The 21,488-nt window shown below is 33.8% G+C and overlaps 1 protein-coding gene across 3 annotated transcripts in view; it reads left to right on the top strand.

The window, feature by feature from the left end:
* TAOK3 (TAO kinase 3) overlaps positions 1 to 21,488 on the top strand; it is a 179,873-nt gene that overhangs the window by 81,559 nt on the left and 76,826 nt on the right. For all 3 annotated transcript variants that reach the window (XM_047088041.1, XM_047088042.1, XM_047088040.1), the window contains exons 2-5: positions 1,867 to 1,969; positions 10,696 to 10,906; positions 17,689 to 17,760; positions 18,148 to 18,249. In XM_047088041.1, the coding sequence (XP_046943997.1) occupies positions 10,787 to 10,906; positions 17,689 to 17,760; positions 18,148 to 18,249 (294 nt within the window). In that variant the 5' untranslated portion in view covers positions 1,867 to 1,969; positions 10,696 to 10,786. The remainder of the gene's footprint in view (positions 1 to 1,866; positions 1,970 to 10,695; positions 10,907 to 17,688; positions 17,761 to 18,147; positions 18,250 to 21,488) is intronic.

The raw sequence follows: 21,488 nt of genomic DNA, 5'->3' as shown, positions 1-21,488 counted from the left end.
TCTGAAATTAGGACATGAGGATGTTAGTAAATGCCTTAAATTACTTACTTAGAAATCTTGCAACTGGTGGGGTGCCTGGGTGGCTCAGTCGGTTAAGCGTCTGACTTCAGCTCAGGTCATGTCTCACAGTCCGTGAGTTCGAGCCCGAGCCCCGCATCAGGCTCTGTGCTGACAGCTCGGAGCCTGGAACCTGCTTCGGATTCTGTGTCTCCTTCTCTCTCTGCCCCTCCCCCCCCCCCCCCCCGCTCATGATCTGTCTCAAAAAAATAAAATATTTAAAAAATTAAAAAGAATGAAATCTTGCAACTGGTGTTCATTTAATAACTTAATGAATATTTTAGCTTATTGAAGCTATAGTCAGGCTATATCAGCAGGTAGGTATGCAGACATGGCAGTGTTTGATTGGTTTGATGGTTAGGTAAAATGTGATACAGAACTCAGGCAAGTTTTACCTACCACTTAACCTAAAACATTCCACAGCCATAGAATCAGAGGGAATAATAAAAATAATGAGAAAGTTTAGTTTGTAAATATAGACATGAGAGGAGATTGGGATATCCTGAACAGGAAAAATGTGAAAATGGAGGTCAATACCTTTTTTCCTATTTTTTTCCCCTCTATAAGGCCTTCATCTCCAAAGCCAGTCCGCTTACCTAAAAATTATTTCATTATACATGTTATATGTTTTAAATTGTTACATTCTTTGACCAAATAACTCTAGTTCTAGGAACCCATTCCAAAGAAAGCCCTAAAATATAGATGAATAATACGCTCAAAGATCTTCAAAACAGTAATATTTAATAGTTCAACAAAGAGTTGAATACAGTCTTGGCTTCCAATTGCGGAGAAGAGTTGTGAATGAATAATGAGATACACACTGAGCAGTCATTAAAGTGATCTTTCTGAACAGTGACAAAATGGCAAAATGTTTATAATGCAGAATTAGATAAAAGAGGTAGACTGTTGGGGGCGCCTGGGTGGCTCAGTTGGTTACACATCCAACTTTGGCTCAAGTCATGATCTCATTCTCCGTGAGTTTGAGCCCCACATTGAGCTCTGTGCTGACAGCTCAGAGCCTGGACCCTACTTCGGATTCTGTGTCCCCCTCTCTCTCTCTGCCCCTCCCCTGCTTGTACTCTGTGTGTCTGTCTCTCTCTCAAAAATAAACATTAAAAATAAATAAATAAATAAATAAATAAATAAAAGATAGACTATGGAATTATATGTATAAATGGTCTCAGCTATATATAATAAAATAAATATGAGCATGAAGAAATAAACATAAGCATGGAGAAAAGTATGCCAAATTGTTAATGGACTTTGTCCTGGGTAGGATTATGGGCTTTTCTTCATAATAGTATATTTTTCCCAGATTTTCTACATTGGGCATGTACTTTTTTAATAGAAAATAAAGAATAATCATTACCCCCCAAATGCAGAAGATCGGCTATAGGAGAGCCAAAGAACGGGAAGATAGATGAGTCAATGTAAATCATCATGGCTACTGAAAAAGCAATTTAGAATATAAGCCTTACTGACAATCAGTAGCATCACCACATGCTGTCAGATTAGTCCTGTCTACTGGTAGCCTCTATTGAGTTTCCCTGGACTCAAACTAATGGAAGTCTCAATATAGATTCTGAAATCTAAGGACACTTTTATTTCCCTGGGATTGCTTGTGAAAGTGTAGCCTAAGCCTTTGATGTGAAAAATCTTACTTTTGCATTTATAATCACAAACAGATGAAGATAAAAGTTTTAACTTCATAATATTACATTTGCAAATACTTAAAACTACCATATGATCAATTGTTGCCTCTTTAATTTTGCTTCTACAATTATGTGTTTTATTCTTCTTTTTCCATAGGTGCATCATAAATGCAAAAGACTGAAGTTTTAAAAGAGGACAAAGGGTTTGCTGCTAAGATGAATCTGAGCAATACGGTATATTTTGTGCCATTCACAAAAAGGTATTATCCATAGATCCGTGATACAGCTTTCTTCTATAAAACGGGAAGAGATTATGTCTTCTGGTTTTTCTATAGTTAATATTTATTATATTTTTAACAAAAATGGGAAAGTAAAAATATTGAATTGGAATAAAATTTTTTTACTTTCAAATTCTTTTTTTTTTTTTTACAGATTTTCATCATTCTCAGTTATAGCTTACAATTTGGAGAAATATTTGTTTGAAAGAAGTATGCTTACCTAAATTTTCTTGGTTCCCATTATCAAATTATCTTCTGGAAATATATACTGCTTTTTTTGTTGTAGAGGTTTATGATTAGACTTTGAAGTAACATAAGATTTTTCATATCACTTTTACTCTAATTACAGAAGTAATAGGCTTTGCAGAAAATTTAGAAAATACAGATAAGCAGAAAGAAGAAAATTTAAAATTACCTGAAATCCCTACACCCACTTCAGATAAAACAAGCCTGTACAGAAATCGAAACTTGGAAATCCCTCTACCTGCTTACATCCTGCCTCTTTTGCTAAAACAAAACAAAAAGGACATTGCCTTATATAAGTTCCTAGAAGGATATTACTTGGTCCAAGAATGTACCCATTCTGTTCTTCTGGCAATGTGTAAAAATGACTGTTTCCTTATACCCTCACCCAAAACTGTATCTTTTCTCTATTACTTTGTCAGTTTAGTAGATGAAATTAGTTGTCTTATTATTTTAGTTTTTGCTTCTTTGATTACTAGTGAAACTATATTTCATATCATTAGTAGTCACTGCTAATTATTTTTTAAATTTTCTATCTGTGTCCTTTGACTATGTGGGTGGATGTACATATATGTTTGTGCTTACTTATATATATGTTTTCATTGAAGTATAATTAACATACAGTGTTATATTAGTTTCAGGTATGTACAATATAAAGATTCAACACATTACTAAGTATGCATCAAGATAAGTGTGCTCTTAATTCCGTGTTTATCTATTTAACCCCTCCACTCACCCATCTCCCCTATAGCAACAACCACCAGTTTGTTCTTTGTATTTAAGAACGTTTTGTTCGTTTGTCTCTTTTTTCCTTTGTTCATTTGTTTCTTAAATTCCACATATGAGTGAAATTGTATGGTATTTGTCTTTCTCTGCCTTATTTCATTTTTCGTTATACCCACTAGGTCCATCCATGTTGTTGTGAATGGCAAGATCTCATTCTTACTTTTACAGCTGAGTAACATTCCTGTGTGTGTGTGTGTGTGTGTGTGTGTGTGTGTGTGTACACATCACATCTTTATCCATTCATCTATGGACACTTTAGTTGCTTCCGTTATCTTGACTATTGTAGGTAATGGTTCAATAAACATAGGCGTGCATATATTTTATTGAATTAGTTTTTTATTTTCAGTGGGTAAATACCCAGTAATGACATTACTGGAGCATATAGTTATTCTGTTTCAGTTTCTTGAGGAATCTCTATACTGTTTTCCACAGTGACTGCCCCAATTTGCATTCCCACCAACAGTGCATGAGTGTTTCTTTTTATCCACATCCTCACCAATACTTGTTATTTCTTGTGTTTTGATTTTAGCCATTCTGACAGGTATAAGGTGATATTTCATTGTGGTTTTGATTTGCATTTCCCTGGTGATGAGAGATATTGAGCATCTTTTCATGTATCTGTTGGCCATCTGGATATCTTCTTTGGAAAAATGTCTTTTCAGGTTCTCTGCTCATTTTTTACTTGGGCTATTTGAGTTTTATGGGTGTTGAGTCCTATAAGTTCTTTATATATTTTGGATATTAACTCCTTATCAGATGTATCATTCACAAATATCTTTACCCATTCAATAGACTGCCTTGTCATTTTGTTGATGGTTTCCTTCTCTGTACAAAAGCTTTTTATTTTGGTGTAGTCCCAATAGTTTAATTTTGCTTTTTTTTTTTTTTTCTCTTGCCTGAGAAGACCTATCTAGAAAAATGTTTTTATGGCCAATGTCAAAGGAAGTATTGCCTGTATGTTTTCTTCTAGGAGTTTAATAGTTTGGGGCCTCACATTTAGGTCTTTAATCCATTTTGATTTTATTTCTGTGTATGGTGTAAGAAAGTGGTATAGTTTCATTCTTTTGCATGTAGCTGTCCAGTTTTCCCAGCACCATTTGTTGAAGAGACTGTCTTTTTCCCATTGTATAATGTTGCCTCCTTTGTAGTAGATTAATTGGCTATGTAAGCGTGGGTTTATTCCTGGGCGCTTTCTCCTGTTTTATTGATCTTGTCTTTTTTTGTGTCAGTACAATTCTGTTTTGATTACTACAGCTTTGCAGTGTATCTTGAAATCTGAGATTGTGATAACTCCAGCTTTGTTCTTCTTTCTCAAGATTGCTTTGGCTATTTGGGGTCTTTTTTGGTCCCATACAAATTTTAGTATTATTTGTTCTAGTTCTGTGAAAAATGTTGTTGGTATTTTGATAGGGATTGCATTAAATGTATAGATTTCTTTGAGTAGTGTGGGTATTTTAATAATATGGTTCTTCCATTTCATTAATATGGAATGTCTTTCCACTTTTTTGCATCATCTTCAATATCTTTCATCAATTTATATAGTCACCTGTCTGATATTAAGAATAACTTTTAACCAGCATATATTTTGCAAGAATTATTTCTACTTTGTTTGCCTTTCAGTTTTGTTTATTGAATCATTCTGAAACAACCTTACTGATGTATAAGTGACATACAATAATCTGAACATATTTAATGAATATAATATCTTTTACCAAAATATGTATCTGTGAAGATAGTAAATCTATCCACCATTCCCAAAAGCTTCTTAATACCCCTTTTTAATCCCTCCATCCTACATCTTCTCATTCAACCCTATCCCCAAGAAACCACTGATGTGCTTTCTGTTACTTTAGATTAGTTTGCATTTTCCAGAATTTTATAGACATGAAATCATAAAGTATGTACTCCTTTTTGGCGGGGGGGTGGGGGTCTGTCTTCTTTTCACTCAATGTAATTATTTTGAGTTTCATTCACATTGTAGCATGTGCCAGGAGTTCATTTTCTCACTGTGATGCATTCTATTATCTGCATGTACCACAAACTGTTTATCTGTTCCTTTGTTGATGGGCATTTGGGGGCTATTAAAAATAAAGCTGCCATGAACATTTGTGTACCTGGTTTTGTATGGTCATATGCTTTCATTTTTCTTGGGTAAATACCGAGGAGTGGAATGGCTACATCATATGGTAGATATAGGTTTAGCTTTTTAAGAAGCTGCCAAACTTTTCCAAACTCTATCATTTTTACATTCTCTCAAGCAGTATGTGAAAAAGGTATTTGACACCCTTGCCAACACCTGGTATGCCCATTCTTTTTCATGTTAGCCATTCTAATAGGCATGTAGTAGAACCTCAGGTTTTAATTTGTATCTCCCTAATGAATAGTGATATTAAGCATCTTTTGTTTTGTTTAGTTGCCATCCATATATCTTCCTTGGTGAAGTGTCTATTTTAATCTTTTTCCCATGAAAAAAAATTTTAAGTTTTTTTATTTATTGTGAGAGAGGCAGAGACAGCACAAGTGGGAGAGGGGCAGAGAGAGAGGGTGAGAGAAAGAGAATCCTACACAGGCTCCACACTGCCAGTGCAGAGCCTAACACAGGGCTCAAACCCACGAAGCTGTGAGATCGTGACCTCAGCTGAAACCAAGAGTCAGACACTTAACTGACTGAGCCACCCAGGCGCCTCTAATCTTTTTCCCATTTAAAAAATTGGGTTGTTTACTTTCTTTTTATTGAGTTTTGAGGATTCTTCATAGTTTCTGGATACAATTCCATTATGAGACATATTTTGCAAAAATTTCTTCCAATCTGTGGCTTGGCTTTTCATTCTCTGAACAGAGGTCTTTCAAAAAAGTATGTTTTTAATCTTGATGAAGCCTAATTTATCAATTACTTCTTTTATGGATTATGCTTTTTTTATATGTCTAAGAAATCTTTGGCTGACCCAACATCAGAAAGATTTTTCTTATGTTTTCTTCAAGGGTATTTTTAACTGTATGTTTTACATTTAGTTTTATAATCCGTTTGGAGTTAATTTTTGTGATGTGTAGGCATGGATCAAAAAAGATCCCTTTCTTTGTATATGTTTATACAGTTTTTCCAGCACCATTCATCGAAGACTTTCTTCACTGAGTTACCTTCACACCTTTGTCCAAAATCATTTGTTCACAAATGTGAGGGTCTCTTCCAGACTTTGTTTTGTTACACTGATTTGTTTGTCTATATATAACAGTATCACCCTGCCTTGATAACCATAGCCTTATGATAAATCTTGCAATTAGATTATGTCAGCCCTCCAAATTTGTCGTCCTTTTTCAAAGTTGTTTTGCTTATTTTATGTTCTTTAGCATTTTCATATGCATTTTAGAATCAACCTCTCAATTTCTTTTTCTAAAGAACAATTAATATTGATTCTTCTGACCTATAATCACAGTTACTTCTCTTTTCAGTCTTTAATTTCTATCACCTTTATTTTGTAATTTTCAATGTATAGATCTTGCATATTCTTTGTCAGATTTATCCCTATGGATTCATATTTTTGATGCTATTGTGATGTTTTAAAGATTTGATTTCCATTCATATATAAAAGTAAAACTGAGTTTTAAACATTGATCTTGTATTCTGCCACTTTGATAAAATCACTTATTAATTCTAGTAGCTTTTTGTAGATTGCATTGAATTTTCTACATAGGTGATCACGTTATTTGTCAGTAAAAGTCTAACGTCTTCCTTTCCAATCTTGATGCTTTTTCAATTTCTTTTTTCTTGCCTTATTACACTTATATGCCATCCAGCACAATATTGCAGACAAGTCTTGAGAGCAGACTTCCTTGCCTTATTCCTGATCTTAGGAGGAAATCATTTGGTCTTTGATATTACCTATAAATATTTCATAGATTTCTTTTATCAGGCTGGGGATATTACCTTTTATTCCAGGTTGGCTCAGAGTTTTTATCAGGTTTGAATATTGGATTTTGTCAAATGATTTTTCTGCATCTATAGAGATGATCATTTTGCATTTTTTTCAGATTGTTGATTTGGTGAATTACATTGATTTTTGAGTGTTAAACCAACTTTGCATTTCTGGGATGAATCCCACCTACTCGTGATATATTATCCATTTTATATGTTATTGAATTTTATTTGCTGTAATTTTGTTACAAGTTTTTGCATCTATATCTGTCAAGAATTTGGGGGCACCTGGGTGGCTCAGTTGGTTGGGCATCCAATTTCAGCTCAGGTCATGATCTCACAGTTCTGTTTGTGAGTTTGAACCCCCCCGTTGGGCTCTGTGCTGACAGCTCAGAGCCTGGAGCCTGCTTTGGATTCTGTCTCCCTCTCTCTCTCTGCCCCTACCCCACTTGTGTACTTTCTCTCTCTGTCTCTCTCAAAAATAAATAAACATTTTTTAAAAATTATATATATGAAGAATTTTGATCTGTTTTCTTTATTGTAATGTTAGTTGTTTCTGGTGACAGATAATAAATCCAGTCCCCATTACTCCATCTTGGCTGGAAGCAGAAGTTCATTCATTATATTTTTTAAGTTCTAGAAGTTATTAATTCTATGTAGTCAGACTTACTGATTTTAGTTAACAACTTTTGCCTCTGATATCTTGCTTATTAATTAAATATTCACCTGCAATTTATTTTAGAAGTTTTTATGGTCTCATTTTTTTATATTTAAATATTCATTTCTTTTGAGAATTAATTTAATCTATAGTATGACATAGTGATCTATGTGTTTCCTCCAAATGATTATCCATAGTACTTAGCTTTATTCACACTGATGCCAAAATATTCAAAAGTTTAGAATATATTTTGAGGATTGAAAAGATTTTACTTCTCATAAGTTTAGTTCGTAGATCTTTTTGTTTTTCTTAAAAAACAATCTCATAACTTCTTTTTTTTTTTGCAGTCTTCAAAAGGGATATCTTTGACATGATTCATTGTTTCTCTTTTCTTTTCTCAAACATAAGCAGTGGTGGCAGTAGCACTTTTTGAATATTAGTTGTGTATTAGTCACTTGATTGACAACTAGACTTAAGTCACTTTTTCAATAGTATTGATATATTGACTTTATGCTTGATTATCAGCATTCATGGATTGACAGGATGACCTTCCACGATTACAGGCATAGTGCTGCAGGGGAATCCCTTTTTCCTGTTTAAAACCTTCAATGGCCCCCCAGTATACTTAGGATGAAGTACAAATTTCTTAATATTGTTTAAAAGGTTAACTGTGATTTTCCTTGGCTTAACGCCAGCTTCATATTTTCTCCTTCCAACTCTACCATACGTCCATATTGAAAGGACTACTTTTATTTTTCCTTAAAAAAGCATGCTTTTTCATATCCAAGAAAAAAGAGACTGGGTCACCCAATTATATGCTTCTATTAATTGGTTTTTTTCCCTTTTTTATCATAGCAATCATTTATAACCATTTTGTTATTTGTATCATTATAGTGTAATATTTATTCCCCCACTGGACTCTAACTAAGCCCTTTAAGGGCAGGGACAACATCCCATTTGATGTGGGACCAACACCCAGTATGTGCCTGGCATACTAGGCCCTTGACAAATATGTGTTGAGTCAGGGAAAGGGTTGACTGGATAGATGGATACTTAGGGTGATGACCTACATATTCTAATGCTCTAACTAGACTAACCATATGAAGTAATATACAGTGTCACCTAAGGCTGTCATATCACAAGAGAAAAATTCTTCTTAGCACTAACTAGTTGTACTTTGTTAATGACCCTCTCTTTTCTCTTCTCCTTGAACGAAGCCAATTGGCTCACGTTTTTAAAAGTACAATTTTATTGGCCAATAACTAAATTTCTAGCATAGTAATCTAATGGGTCAAGGAAGAAACAGAAACTGTCCCATGTGTTGGAATGATTGATTCTCTTGGGAGGTGGTATTTATAATAAAAAATATAGGTGAAAGTTAATATTTCAATATTTTTCAAAAAATACAAAGGATGTATGCCAACTAAGTGTAACTATTAACAATCAACATGTAAGAATGTCAAAATAATGTGCTTTTATTAATAGAAACTTTAAACTGAGAATGTTTTGTATAGCAGTCAAATAACCTGCCTCTTTAAGTGAACATTTAGCATAGTCTCCAAATTATGGCAATTTGTTACTTAATTACTTGATCTGTATGTATATATTGTATATTAAGAGCATGGGCTTTACAGTTTGATCTGGGTTTGAGCCCCAGTCTGACAAATACTACCTGCCTGATAATGGGGGAGTAGTTTTGCCTTTCAGTTTTCCTTAGTTTGTTGTATAAAATCAAAATAATAAAGTCCTGCATTATGAAGCTGTTGTAGAGATTAAAGAAAATAACATATACATGTATGGAATTTAGTGTTGCCTGACACATAATAGTGCTTAATGAATGTTAGCTGTTATTATTTCAATATTAATTAGACCAAAATGCTTTTAAAAATAGATTTATTGAGGTACAATTTTAATACCATGCAATTCACTCATTTAAAGTGTACAATTCGGGGCGCCTGGGTGGCTTGGTCGGTTAAGCGTCCGACTTCGGCTCAGGTCATGATCTCACGGTCCATGAGTTCGAGCCCCGCGTCAGGCTCTGTGCTGACCGCTCAGAGCCTGGAGCCTGTTTCAGATTCTGTGTCTCCCTCTCTCTGCCCCTCCCCTGTTCATTCTCTATCTCTCTCTGTCTCAAAAATAAATAAACGCTAAAAAAAATTTTTAAAAAAAGTGTACAATTCAAAAAAAATAATATAACAATTCAGTGGTTTTTAGTATATTAACCATTGTGCAGCCATCACCGCAGTTTTCTTTTTTTCACAGTTTTAGAACATGTTCATCACTCTAAAAAGAGAGTCCATTCCTTTTAGCTATCACCCCCAAACTCTCCTTCCCCCAGCCCCAGGCAACCAATAATCTACTTTCTGTCTCTATAGATTTAGTTCTTCTGGGTGTATTATATAAATGTAATTGTGCAACATGTCATCTTTTGTGACTGGCTTCATTAACTTAACGTTGTGCTTACAAGTTTCATTCATGTTGTAGCATATATCGGTAGTTCATTTCTTTCTATGCCTGAATAATATTCCACTGTATAGATGTACCACATTTTGTTTAATCACTCACCAAATGGACATTTGGGTCGTTTTCACCTCTGGCTACTATGAATCATACTGCTACCAATATCCATGCATACGTTTTTGTGTGGACATATGTGTTTATGTTTTGGGCTTATACCAAGGAGTAGAATTTCTGGATCAAATGGTAACTTGATGTTTAAGTTTTTGGTGAACTACCAGTCTGTTTCCCAATGGTTTCACCATTTTGCATTCCCACCAGCAGTGTTGGAGGCTCTAATTTCTCCACATCCTTGCCAATAGTTATTTAAGTTTTTGATAGTAGTCATCATAGTGGGTATAAAATGGTATATTACTGTGGTTTTAATTTTTATTTATCTAATGAATAATTGGAATATCTTTTCATGTGTTAATGGTCACTTGTGTCTCTTTGGAGAAATGTCTATTCAGATCCTTTACCTGTTTTTCTTTTGAGTTATTTGTCTTTTTATTATGAAGTTGTAAGACCAAGATGCTTTCTGATATTAATTTGTATTGCAGCCAACCAAGATGTTTTAGAAATAAGTTAATATCAAATCTTCTTTTTCTACAGGTACTAAAAACTTACCACCCAAAAATTTTATAAATGAGAGATAAGGCTGAGTGGGATATCAAAAGCAAAACGTTTGCAAATACCGGTCACCATGCCTAAAGGGGTGCCAAAGGACCCAGGGATTGCTGATCTCTTCTACAAAGATGATCCTGAAGAACTTTTTATTGATTTGCATGAAATTGGACATGGAAGTTTTGGAGCAGTTTATTTTGTAAGTAATTTTAGAATGGTTTAGAGAGATTAAATTAGGGAAGTTTGAGTTCTACACATTCTCTTACTTGTAAAATATACTTAGTTTTAATGTTTATTCTACAAATTAAATGTCTACAGTGGAGGCAAACAGTCATTGCTGAAAATCCAGTCCTAGAATTCTAGGCATTATTAAAGTCAGTGGCATCTATATCAACTGATTCTGCTATCAGGGTACTCCAAAAAATGTTCTAAGCTTGAATTTGAACCCTATGCATTTTCTCTATATGCCAAGCTCTTTTTTGCCTCAGGGCCTTCCTATATGCTATTCCTCCACCTAGAAAACTCAGCACATTGCATCCCCATCCCTGCCTAACTCTTGCTTATCCTACAGATTTCAGATTAAGTCAGCTTACATCCACAAGATTGCCTTTCCCGTTCAACTTTCCAGCACTAAATTCAGACTTTTATGACCTCATAGCACCCTGTGCTTACACATTGTTGCATTTATTATGGTTATAATTAAATAATTATGTGTGAGAATTTTTGAGTCATGTATGTCTCTACCCCGACATAAGCACCATGAGGACAGGGGTTCTGTCTATCTCATTCATTGCTATATGCCCAGTATCCTGTATAATGTCTGATAGTAATAGGAACTCAATAAATGATGGACAGATGGGCAGATGGATGGATGAACATTATGGCCACACCGACAGATGGCCTAACAAAGATTTTTAGTAACGTCTCATGTCAAGTCAGTGTTTTAGGTTAAAGGGTACAAGGCTTAGCCCCCTAAAGTCAGTTTGAATTCCCAGAATGTGATTATCTTCTGATGAGAAGAATGAGAAGTGGCTGAAATGTTACCTTAGCTCATCACCTGAAATTCATTACAGAAAATTTAGTTGGTCATTTACTTATTTAACCTTAGAAGTTTGCCTCCTCAAAGTCACAAAAACTTCCTTGAGAGCAAAGTAATCCATAAAAGCAAAGTAATATTTAAGTACTACTTATTGCTTGTTTCTCTTCTCAACCTGTTATCGAATCTGTTTTGTTTTGTTGTTTTGTTTTAACTCTTTGACTTTTAGGTGATCCTTTATGTTTTGACATCTAGGTAGGGCTTATCTTCAGTTGTCCTTCCAAATGAGATTTTATTAATTGCATGTTTAGCTCCTCTTTTTGCTTCTGGCCAAATCTTCAGCCTGGGTTTTCCCTGAACTCTTTCTCATCCCTTCATGTCTGCACTCAGCACTACTACATTTCTCCTTGACCCCCCTCTAATACTTGGCTTCCACTCAAGTACATTTTATCTTTGAGTGACCGTCCGTGGCTGAAGAGGGTGCTAATTTTCTAGTCAACACTTCTCTGTTAGTCTTTAGGCTAAGAATAGTATTTAAGGCCCAGTCAAAGTCCTGTCTTCCTCAGTCATAGGGATGCTTTTATTTTAAGTCTATTTATTTATTTGCTTATTTATTTACTTAAAGTAATCTCTACTCTTAATGTGGGGCTCGAACTCATGACCTCAACATCAGGAGTCACATGCTCTACCAACTGAGCCAGCCAGGCACCCCAGGGATGCTTTTTTTTCTTTTTTTTAAAAGGACTTTTAAATTACAAATATACATACAGAAGTGTGCATAAATACATACCCATATATCTTAATATACAATTTAAAGAGTAATTAAAAGGTAAATCCTTTTATAAACACCAGTCAGTCTTGGTGTTTTATAAACACCAAGAAATAGAATATTTCCATCACTCTGGAGGCCCCACTCATATTAGGAGAGTCCACTATTTTGAATTTTATGGTGATTATTTTCTAGTTTATCTTTTTTTTTTTTTTTTTTTTTTTTTTTTTTTTTATTAAAGCAGGCTTCACACCCAGCGTGGAGCCCAGTGCAGGGCTTGAACTCATGATCCTGAGATCAAGACCTGAGCTGATACCAGGAGTTGGACACTTAACCAACTGAGCCACCCAGGCACCCCTCTAGTTTTTCTTTATATGTAACCCACAATATAATTTGGTTTTGCCTGGTTTTGAACTGTTTAAAAGTGGAAACCTTCTGTATATGTTTGTTGGTGGCCTATTTATTCTGCTCCAAGACACTTTCCTCAGCCACCTTTTCTTACTTTCCTTCTATTTATAACTCCTTCATCCTCTCAGAGTCTCTCTTGGCCAGAGTCAGAAGGTAGTTCCAATCTCTATTTGACTCCTATTTTAAAAAGCAGCTAAACCCCTCTCAAAGTTCTCCTTTAGAATGACTACAATAAGCCAAGCATGTTTTGAAACTTACTAGCAAAGCTTTGGACTAGGGACCTACTTTATAATAGGCCACAGAAGACCTACTCATTCATTTGCTGTTTGAGCTAAGGCCTGTCTCTTAGCCAGAGTATATGCCTTTTGAAAATGAGGACTGTTTCTATTTCTTTACAACTCTAAAGGCTAGCCAATGCCCGTTTACAGTAGGCACTGAATATATGTTATTTGTTGATATGATAGATGGGAGAACTAATAAAGATATTCGGGTGGTTTTGAAAATGTAATCATTAACTATATTGTATATTGTATTGCCTGTATACAAAAGTGAGTAGTACAGGCCCATATATACCCGTAAGGCACTAAAAAACAAATTAAAGAAGAATTAACTTACACTTTACTGTAAAATTTAGAAAAACTTTAATTTTTTATCTATAATGGTCATGTGGTAACACCTTAAAAAAACAGATTTCTCACTGGCCACAATAATGTTTATGTGTAGTTCCTCCCTCACTGTTAATAGATTCTTCCTCTTGTCACTCATAGCGTGATGACCAAGAAGACCATCATCTCTTCTTTGGGCAATTGCAGTAGCATCCCAGCCCATCTCTGTACATCCATTCTGGTCTCTGTTTAGGCTGCTGTCCACACTGTAGTGAGCTTAGGGGAAAAAGAAGTGAGTCTGATCACATCATCTTTTTCTGTAAAGCCTCCAGGGGCTCTCTGTTCTTAGACTGAGATCAAAACCCTTACTGTAGCCAGCCTTCAAGGTCTTCCATGATGAGGTCCCTGTCTGTACTTGAGACATATTCCCACTCATTCTCATTGCCCTCGCTATAATATAATAGCTTTCTTTTGACCATTGTCATAGGATCTTCACATAAAGTGTTCTCTCCGAAATGTTTCCCCTTCCCCTTCTCCTTCTTAACTCCTGTTCCTCTTTTAGCTCTCAGCTGAAACCTCATTTCCTCAGGGAAGCCTTGCCTGACCTGCCAGAGTCACATCCTCCCATTTTTGTTTCTCAGAGTAACACATACCCTTCTTCCTAGCAACCGTCACAGTTGCAATTTCACATTTGTTTGTTATGATATTTTCATTACTCTCTATGCTACTATACAAGAGATAGGTACTGGGCATATTTACTCACTTCTTAGCCCCATACCTGACAATTTTTGAATGCCTATTAAGTATTTGTTGAATGAACAAATGAATCATAAAGAATTCAGAGAAGTTGGTACTGCTAATTAGTACTTTTCATGAATCCTAGCCATGCTAGCAAGCCATTAAGATCAGATTCCAGCAACCAACATTTTTATACCTAAACACTATAATTGTGTTAGACTTTTTGTAGTTTACAGCTTTTACACAGAATGTTGCCAAGAAATATGTTTAAAGTGAATTGTAAGCTGGCACAGCTCTCATAGAATCAATCAACTGAGAATATTTTCAGAAAAAAAATGGAAGCTATTAACTTGGTAAAATATCTGTGTGTTTGGATTTACATAAGTAATGCAGAAATTAGCAGTATTAACACATCAGACAGTAAGAAATTCTATATTAAAGGAAAATAGAAACAGGCTGGGCATGATTATTTTTGTATTCACTTAAACACAACTACGAAGCTTCTACGTTTCCACTGTTGCCTTGTTGAACTTAACATATCTTCTATAATCCACCTAAAGCTGATGATTAAGTTCTGTTCTTCTGGGTATACTTATTACCTTTCAGTTTTAGTTGAGACTTAATAACTAAGGCCAAAAGAAAAACTTATTTTTAATGCTTATGTTTCTCTATAAATTAGCAACAAGTGGACAGTAATCTAATTGTAGCTGGAAATGGTTAAGAAAATATCAGAAACAGTACTCTAAATATTTTTTGAATCAATGATCTTGCTTAAACTCCCTGCGATCATTAAGATTATTGGAAGTGTTAAATATGAATAATAAGTTTTAAGAATAACACTTGAAATGAATTTTTTAAAAAGGGGACACCTGGATGGCTCAGTTAGTTAAACATCCAATTCTTAATTTCAGCTCAGGTCATGATCTCACAGTTCATGGGATGGAGCCCTGAATCGGGCTCTGCACTCACAGCGCAGAGCCTGCTTGGGATTCATCCTCTCTCTCTCTCTCTCTCAAAATTAAATAAATAAACAGACAGTAAAAATTTTTTTAGAAAGAATAACACTTGAGATGTGTAGAAGTGGTAGTCATTCATAATATTATATGAAGTACTGGAAAGCTGAGACCCCACTGATAGTTTCCTTTCTGTGTACTAAAACATTGATTTTTCCTTGAAGTTTCCTTTGTGAATTTTAACCAGTATAAAATTGCATTAAAAACTTCACATCTAAACAGACTCTTAACAATAGAGAACAAATGGATGGTTTCCAGAGAGGAAGGGAGTCAGATGGTGGGGGAAATAGGTGATGGGGATTAAGGAGTGCACTTGTTTTGATGAGCACCGGGTGATGTATGGAATTGTTGAATCATTAAATTGTACATCTGAAAGTAATATTACAATGTATGTTTAACTGGAGTTTAAATAAAAACTTGAAAAATAAATTTCACATCTAAGAAAAATCAACATGGAAATGTTTTTCAATTTTCAAGTCTGTGCTCCAGTAGACAGATTGTGTAAGCAAGTATACTTACAAAGTTCTAAGTAATGATTACTCTGTAAATGTAAAGAAATGTATTTTTATTCTAGAGAGATTCTTTTTTCAAAAGTCTCTGGTTCCAAATAAGCATTGATTATAAATAAGCTTAATAAGCAATTAGATAATACCATCTGATTCCATATTTGTCCTTCTTTTTTTCTTTTTATAAAGGTTAAAGATTTGGTTTTAAAAAAAAAAAAAACCCTGCAAGTTAAAATTACTCATTGCTTAAGCATTTCTTAAGCCTTTCCCAGGCTGCTTAAGCTGCACAGTAGATAGATTCATCCCCAAAATATCCGCTTTTCAGATACAATCACTCTAACCTTTATTGAAATACTGAATTCGCATCAACTTTTCTTTGTTGCTGTCATATAAGCACTGTCTTAGTGTTAAATTTTAAAAGCCAGCAAAATGTGAGAGATTTTGTTTTCAACAAAAGTCCATCTGTACCTTATAAATTAACAAAATATCTAAAAAAAATGCCTTTGTAGAGGCTTGCTGATTTGAAAACTCTAGTAGACACCTTGTTTTTATAATAGGTACTTTTACCTTTAGAGCTTATAAAAAAAAATTTTTTTTTTCAGTAAGTGTTCATTTTGTTAGCAGTTTGTCATTCAGTAAGACTCTGGGGTTGAATTCTTTTTACATAAATAAGTTATTGTTTATTTTTTAATTTAAAATTTTTTTAATTAGAAATTCAGTTTTATTTGAGAAGCTTCTTTAAGTGTATTTAAGAAACTGATTATGCATTTTTCTCTAAAATTGATGACCTGATTTTATCAGGGAGTGAATTTCTAATCTCTTACCTCAGAAACACCACTATAGCTTTATTGGTTTACAATAATAATATCATAGCACCAAAATAGCTCACTTATATCACGAGTGTGTCACTGATATAGAGCCCTGTTATTAAAAGAAAGCCAAAATTAGATAACCTTTGAATGTCTGACATTTATTTTTCTGAAAATTTTAAGGAAATTATTTATTTTAAATCTCTTAAGTAGGAGGAAGACTATTACTTGACCTGTTATTTTCATGTGTGCTTTCAGTGAACTATTGTATTTTGGGTGTAGAAAAGATAAAGAGAGATATCATGAGCCAAGGCAATCTTTGTAGACGAATACACACACACATATGTATGTATATACGTAATACGTTCTCATTATAAAATATAAGTGCCTTTGGAAGTGAAAGTCCCTTTTAACATTTATCTTCTGCATTGTTCAATGTAGTAGACTATGTAGATTTAAATTAATTAAAATTTAAACTTCATTTCCTCAGTCACTCTAGCCACATTTCACATGCTATCCTATACAATGTAGATATAAAACATTTCCATCATGACAGAAAGTTCTATCAGACAGCACTCCTCCAGGGATTATCACTGATATATATTCTGGTATAAATTCTTTCATATTTTTTTCTTCACATACATCACATTATTACTCTTTGGCAAAAGTAAGATAGTATACAGCTTGTTTTTTGTCATTGTATTTTTTACATCTTTCCATTTTACTCTATATTCATATAGATTACCTCATTCTTTTAATGTTTACCTTATTATATGATCCTACCACATTTATTTAATTGATTGTCCATTGATGGACGTTTCACATGGTGAAGCCAGTGTGGACGTTTTGGAAATTTGCCTTGTTTTTGTTTGATTGGATATATTTTGTTAAACCCTAATCCTTTTTTATGTTATAGTATTTGCATGTATATAGATAAGGATGAAGAAAAGTTGTACCTTACGGTGGGGTGGAAATGTCTCTCTAGCCTAAAAGTTACAGCGTCTTTAAATTGTGATAATGAAGTTAATCAAATGTTAAAGTGGCTGAAACATCATTCATTCTTTTTATTTTTTTTTTCTTCTACTCTCTCAACACAGGCCACAAATGCTCACACCAATGAGGTGGTGGCAGTTAAGAAAATGTCCTATAGTGGGAAGCAGGCAAATGAGGTATGTTAAAGACAGTTGTGTACCTAAACTGACATAATCTAGTTAGTATGAAATTGACAGTAGAAACAAAGTTCTTTAAACGTTACTTTATCATATCTTTTTTATTCCTTTTTATAGAGCATATAATAAATATTCTTAATATTCTAACTCAGTCAACTAATTTGTGGAATAGAACATAAGTTAGTATAATAGATTTATTATATTTGCTAATAGATTTCCATTTACAGGTACTAAAATTAAATAACACAAGTTTAAACAGCGTCTTCATTTATTAAACATTTACTTTGTGCACTTAAAATAACAAAAAGAATATTATATACGTATAGTTGATAATAAAATACTATTTTCAGTCTAAACATTGTATCATTTGCTTTATTACTTCAATAGAAATGGCAAGATATTCTTAAGGAAGTCAAATTTTTACAACAATTAAAGCATCCTAATACCATTGAGTATAAAGGTTGTTACTTGAAAGAACACACTGCTTGGGTAAGTCAGAGGACCTGTATTATTTATTTCCTGTTAAAATTTTTTTTCTATTTTTTCTATTATCTCTTTGATCTGTATAATTGTCAGTCTCATTTTTGTCCCATTGACTTTTGTTATCAGTATTCAACATGTGTTAATACCTCAGAGTGTACCATGTGGTATACATTCTATAAGATCAATATGATGCCTAGCCTATGGGAAATTTTATTCTATAAATAATCAACAAACAGTGAAATTTTAATATCCTCTTATGATGGTTTATTTGCAAAAGTAAAAGAGCCTTTTATTCTCATCCTAGAATTTTTATCTTCGTTATTTCTCACCCCCCTACTCCATTTCCCCCCAAATTTGGAATCGTGCTTGGTGTTACCATCACTGTCTAACTATTTTCAAACATGGCCTAGCATATGAGTAAAATGAAATAAGTCTTTTGTTCCACTCTGTCTTTTGAGTATATTTTTACACGATCGCGCTTCTGTTTTTAGGTTAACACCTAAGGCACTGTTGAGTCCATCAAGAAGCTACACTTTGTGCTTTAGCAAACTGCATCTTCCAGTTTAAAATCCAACCTAACATTTACTGAGATTCATTTGTTGAGAAGTTACCATGTATAAGTGCTTTCCTATACGTGCTCTCCAGTTAGGGAATGGAATTTTTGTTCCTAGATCGACTATCCAACAAAATACTTAAACATTTCTTTTCAAGAAGCTTTTAAGATATCTAGAGCCATTGCTTCTGTTCTGAGCAGAAGAAATTAGTCAGAGGAGTATCTCATTATCTGGAAATCAGTTCTCTGGCAATCTCCACCATCTTGAAGGAGTCAAGAAAGGGATTTTAAACATGCAGAATAAATGTTACAAAATTAAGTGGTAAATCTCATGTGTTTCGAGTCTTCAGAAAATCCTCTGAGCTCTTATTTAAAGCCTATTTACTCTGAGATTACACAGAGTGCTAGTAAGCTTGGTTAACTAGTCTCTGTCCACAGTGGATTTGATAGGCTAAATAGAAGGAGCTCATAGGAACTGAACTGCTGGAGACATGCCTACAAACAGCCACAAGACTAACGTGACCAGAAGGAAGAAATAAGGACGTTAGAAAGCAGACCTAATCATTTACAAGTAGAGCAACTAGAGCTGTTTAATGTCGGGAGCAAACAACCAGCCACAGTTCAGATGTCCTTGTGTTACCGAATAGTAGGGAAAAGAATGTACGTGACAAAAATAGAGACTTAACATGGAATTTTAAAAAATATAACTGTAACTGTAAACATTTTCTCTCCATTTGGTTTTAAAGTTCTATATTAATATTCTACATACTTAGTTAAAGGAAGTTAGATATGCATACTAATATACTTAGTTTAAGAAACAGAAGCTCAGTCAGCTCGACTTCGGGTCAGGTCACAATCTCACAGCTTGTGAGTTCGAGCCCCGCGTCGGGTTCTGTGCTGACAGCTCAGAGCCTGGAGCCTGCTTCAGATTCTGTGTCTCCCTCTCTCTCTCTGCCCCTCCCCACTCACACTCTCTCTCTCTCAGAAATAAAAATAAACATTAAAAAAAAAAAAGAAGTACAAACTTCCAGTTATAAAATAATGGTGATAAAAAGTACAGCATAGGCAATATAGTCCATAATATTATAGTAACTTCATATGGTGACAAATAGTAACTACATTTAGTGTGGTGAGCATTTCATAATGTATATAATTGTTGAATCACTGTGAAGTATACCTGAAACCAATACAATATTGTACATCAACTATACTTCTTTAAAAAATAAATAAAATTAATGTTTCTGATTCTGCTTATTTTAATGTCAAGCAGAAAACTATAATATGTCAAAACTTTAAACTCCTACATTTCTCATGTTGTTTTAAATTATTCTGTAATGGAATAATGTTAACCTATTATGTATAGTTATATATTTACATATAGGTATATAAAAATTTAATAATTTAGATATAAACATATAACTATTATACATAATAATACGTAATATGTATGATATGTATTATGTACCTGGAATTACTGGAATTATACAGAATAATACCAATATATAAATCATATGTAATATATGATTATTATATGCTGTAATAATATATAATATTATGATTATAACATTACATATCATGTAGTATATAATTTTATCTCTTATTCTTCTAAATTATGTACAAAGTACATAATACATGATTATGTTTTTACCTTAATTTTTTAAATGAAAAGAGCTAATATGTTAATATTGCTTATGTGTAGTTGATGATAGGAAATTTGTATTTCAAAAGGAAAATATGGTGTTTTTGAGAATAAGAAAATAATTTGTAGGAGTGTGTGTGTGCGTGTGCACATGTGTAGAGATTGGTCACTGAGCACTCATAGGTCTGATCTTGTTTATAAATCAGTAGTCTGGGACACATAAAAAAAAAAATCTAAGATGAGAATAAAAGAATTTTCTCCTTTTTGCTTTTAAAAAGCCTCCCAAGATTGCAAACCCAAAAAGTATCAATAGTATTTTAATAATATTGTTCCAGAAATGTTTTAAGTGAGGGGCGCCTGGGTGGCTCAGTTGGTGAAGCATCTGACTTCGGCTCAGGTCATGATCTCACAGTTCGTGAATTCGCATCAGGCTCTGTGCTGACAGTTTGCAGCTTGGCGCCTGCTTCGGATTCTATATCTCTTTCTCTCTCTGCCCCTTGCCTGCTCACTCTCGGTCTCTTTCAAAAATAAACAATAAAAAGCTTTTTTAAAAAAGAAATGTTTTAAGATAAAAATTTAAATATTCCATGTCAGACTTGCAAGATAAGGTAACGATACATAGCAGGCTACGTCTTTAGATTGAGTTCTAAACAATATTTTCTTGTTTAGAACTGTTTTAAATGTGAAAATAAGAAATTTACTACTTACTGGTTTATTCTATTTAATTAGTATTTCCCAGCATAGGTTATATTGGCTCATATATTTGGTTGCCACTTTCCCCAAGTTACAAAATTTAACTTATACTGCAACCTAGCTACCTTAAAACATTTTGCAACAAGGTAGCTTGGAAACTAGTAAATAAGTGGCAATCTTAGCTTGACCATTTCATGTCCAGGACACTTACAGTGTTAGAACATTGCAGTTCGAAGGAGGAAATAACAAAACTATATGGTAAAAGTTATAAAAATGAGTTAGTGTCAGATGACCAAAATTTAATCCAGGTTCAATTGGGTCAGAATACTTATTCTTCTAGTAGTCTTAGTTTCATGGTTA

This window comes from Lynx rufus, unplaced genomic scaffold, assembly GCF_022079265.1.
Source record: "Lynx rufus isolate CCGP_SWC_20201006 ecotype Redwood Valley unplaced genomic scaffold, mLynRuf1.p SCAF_24, whole genome shotgun sequence".
NCBI classification, from domain to species: Eukaryota; Metazoa; Chordata; class Mammalia; order Carnivora; family Felidae; genus Lynx; species Lynx rufus.
This window is presented reverse-complemented; position numbering and strand designations above follow the sequence as displayed.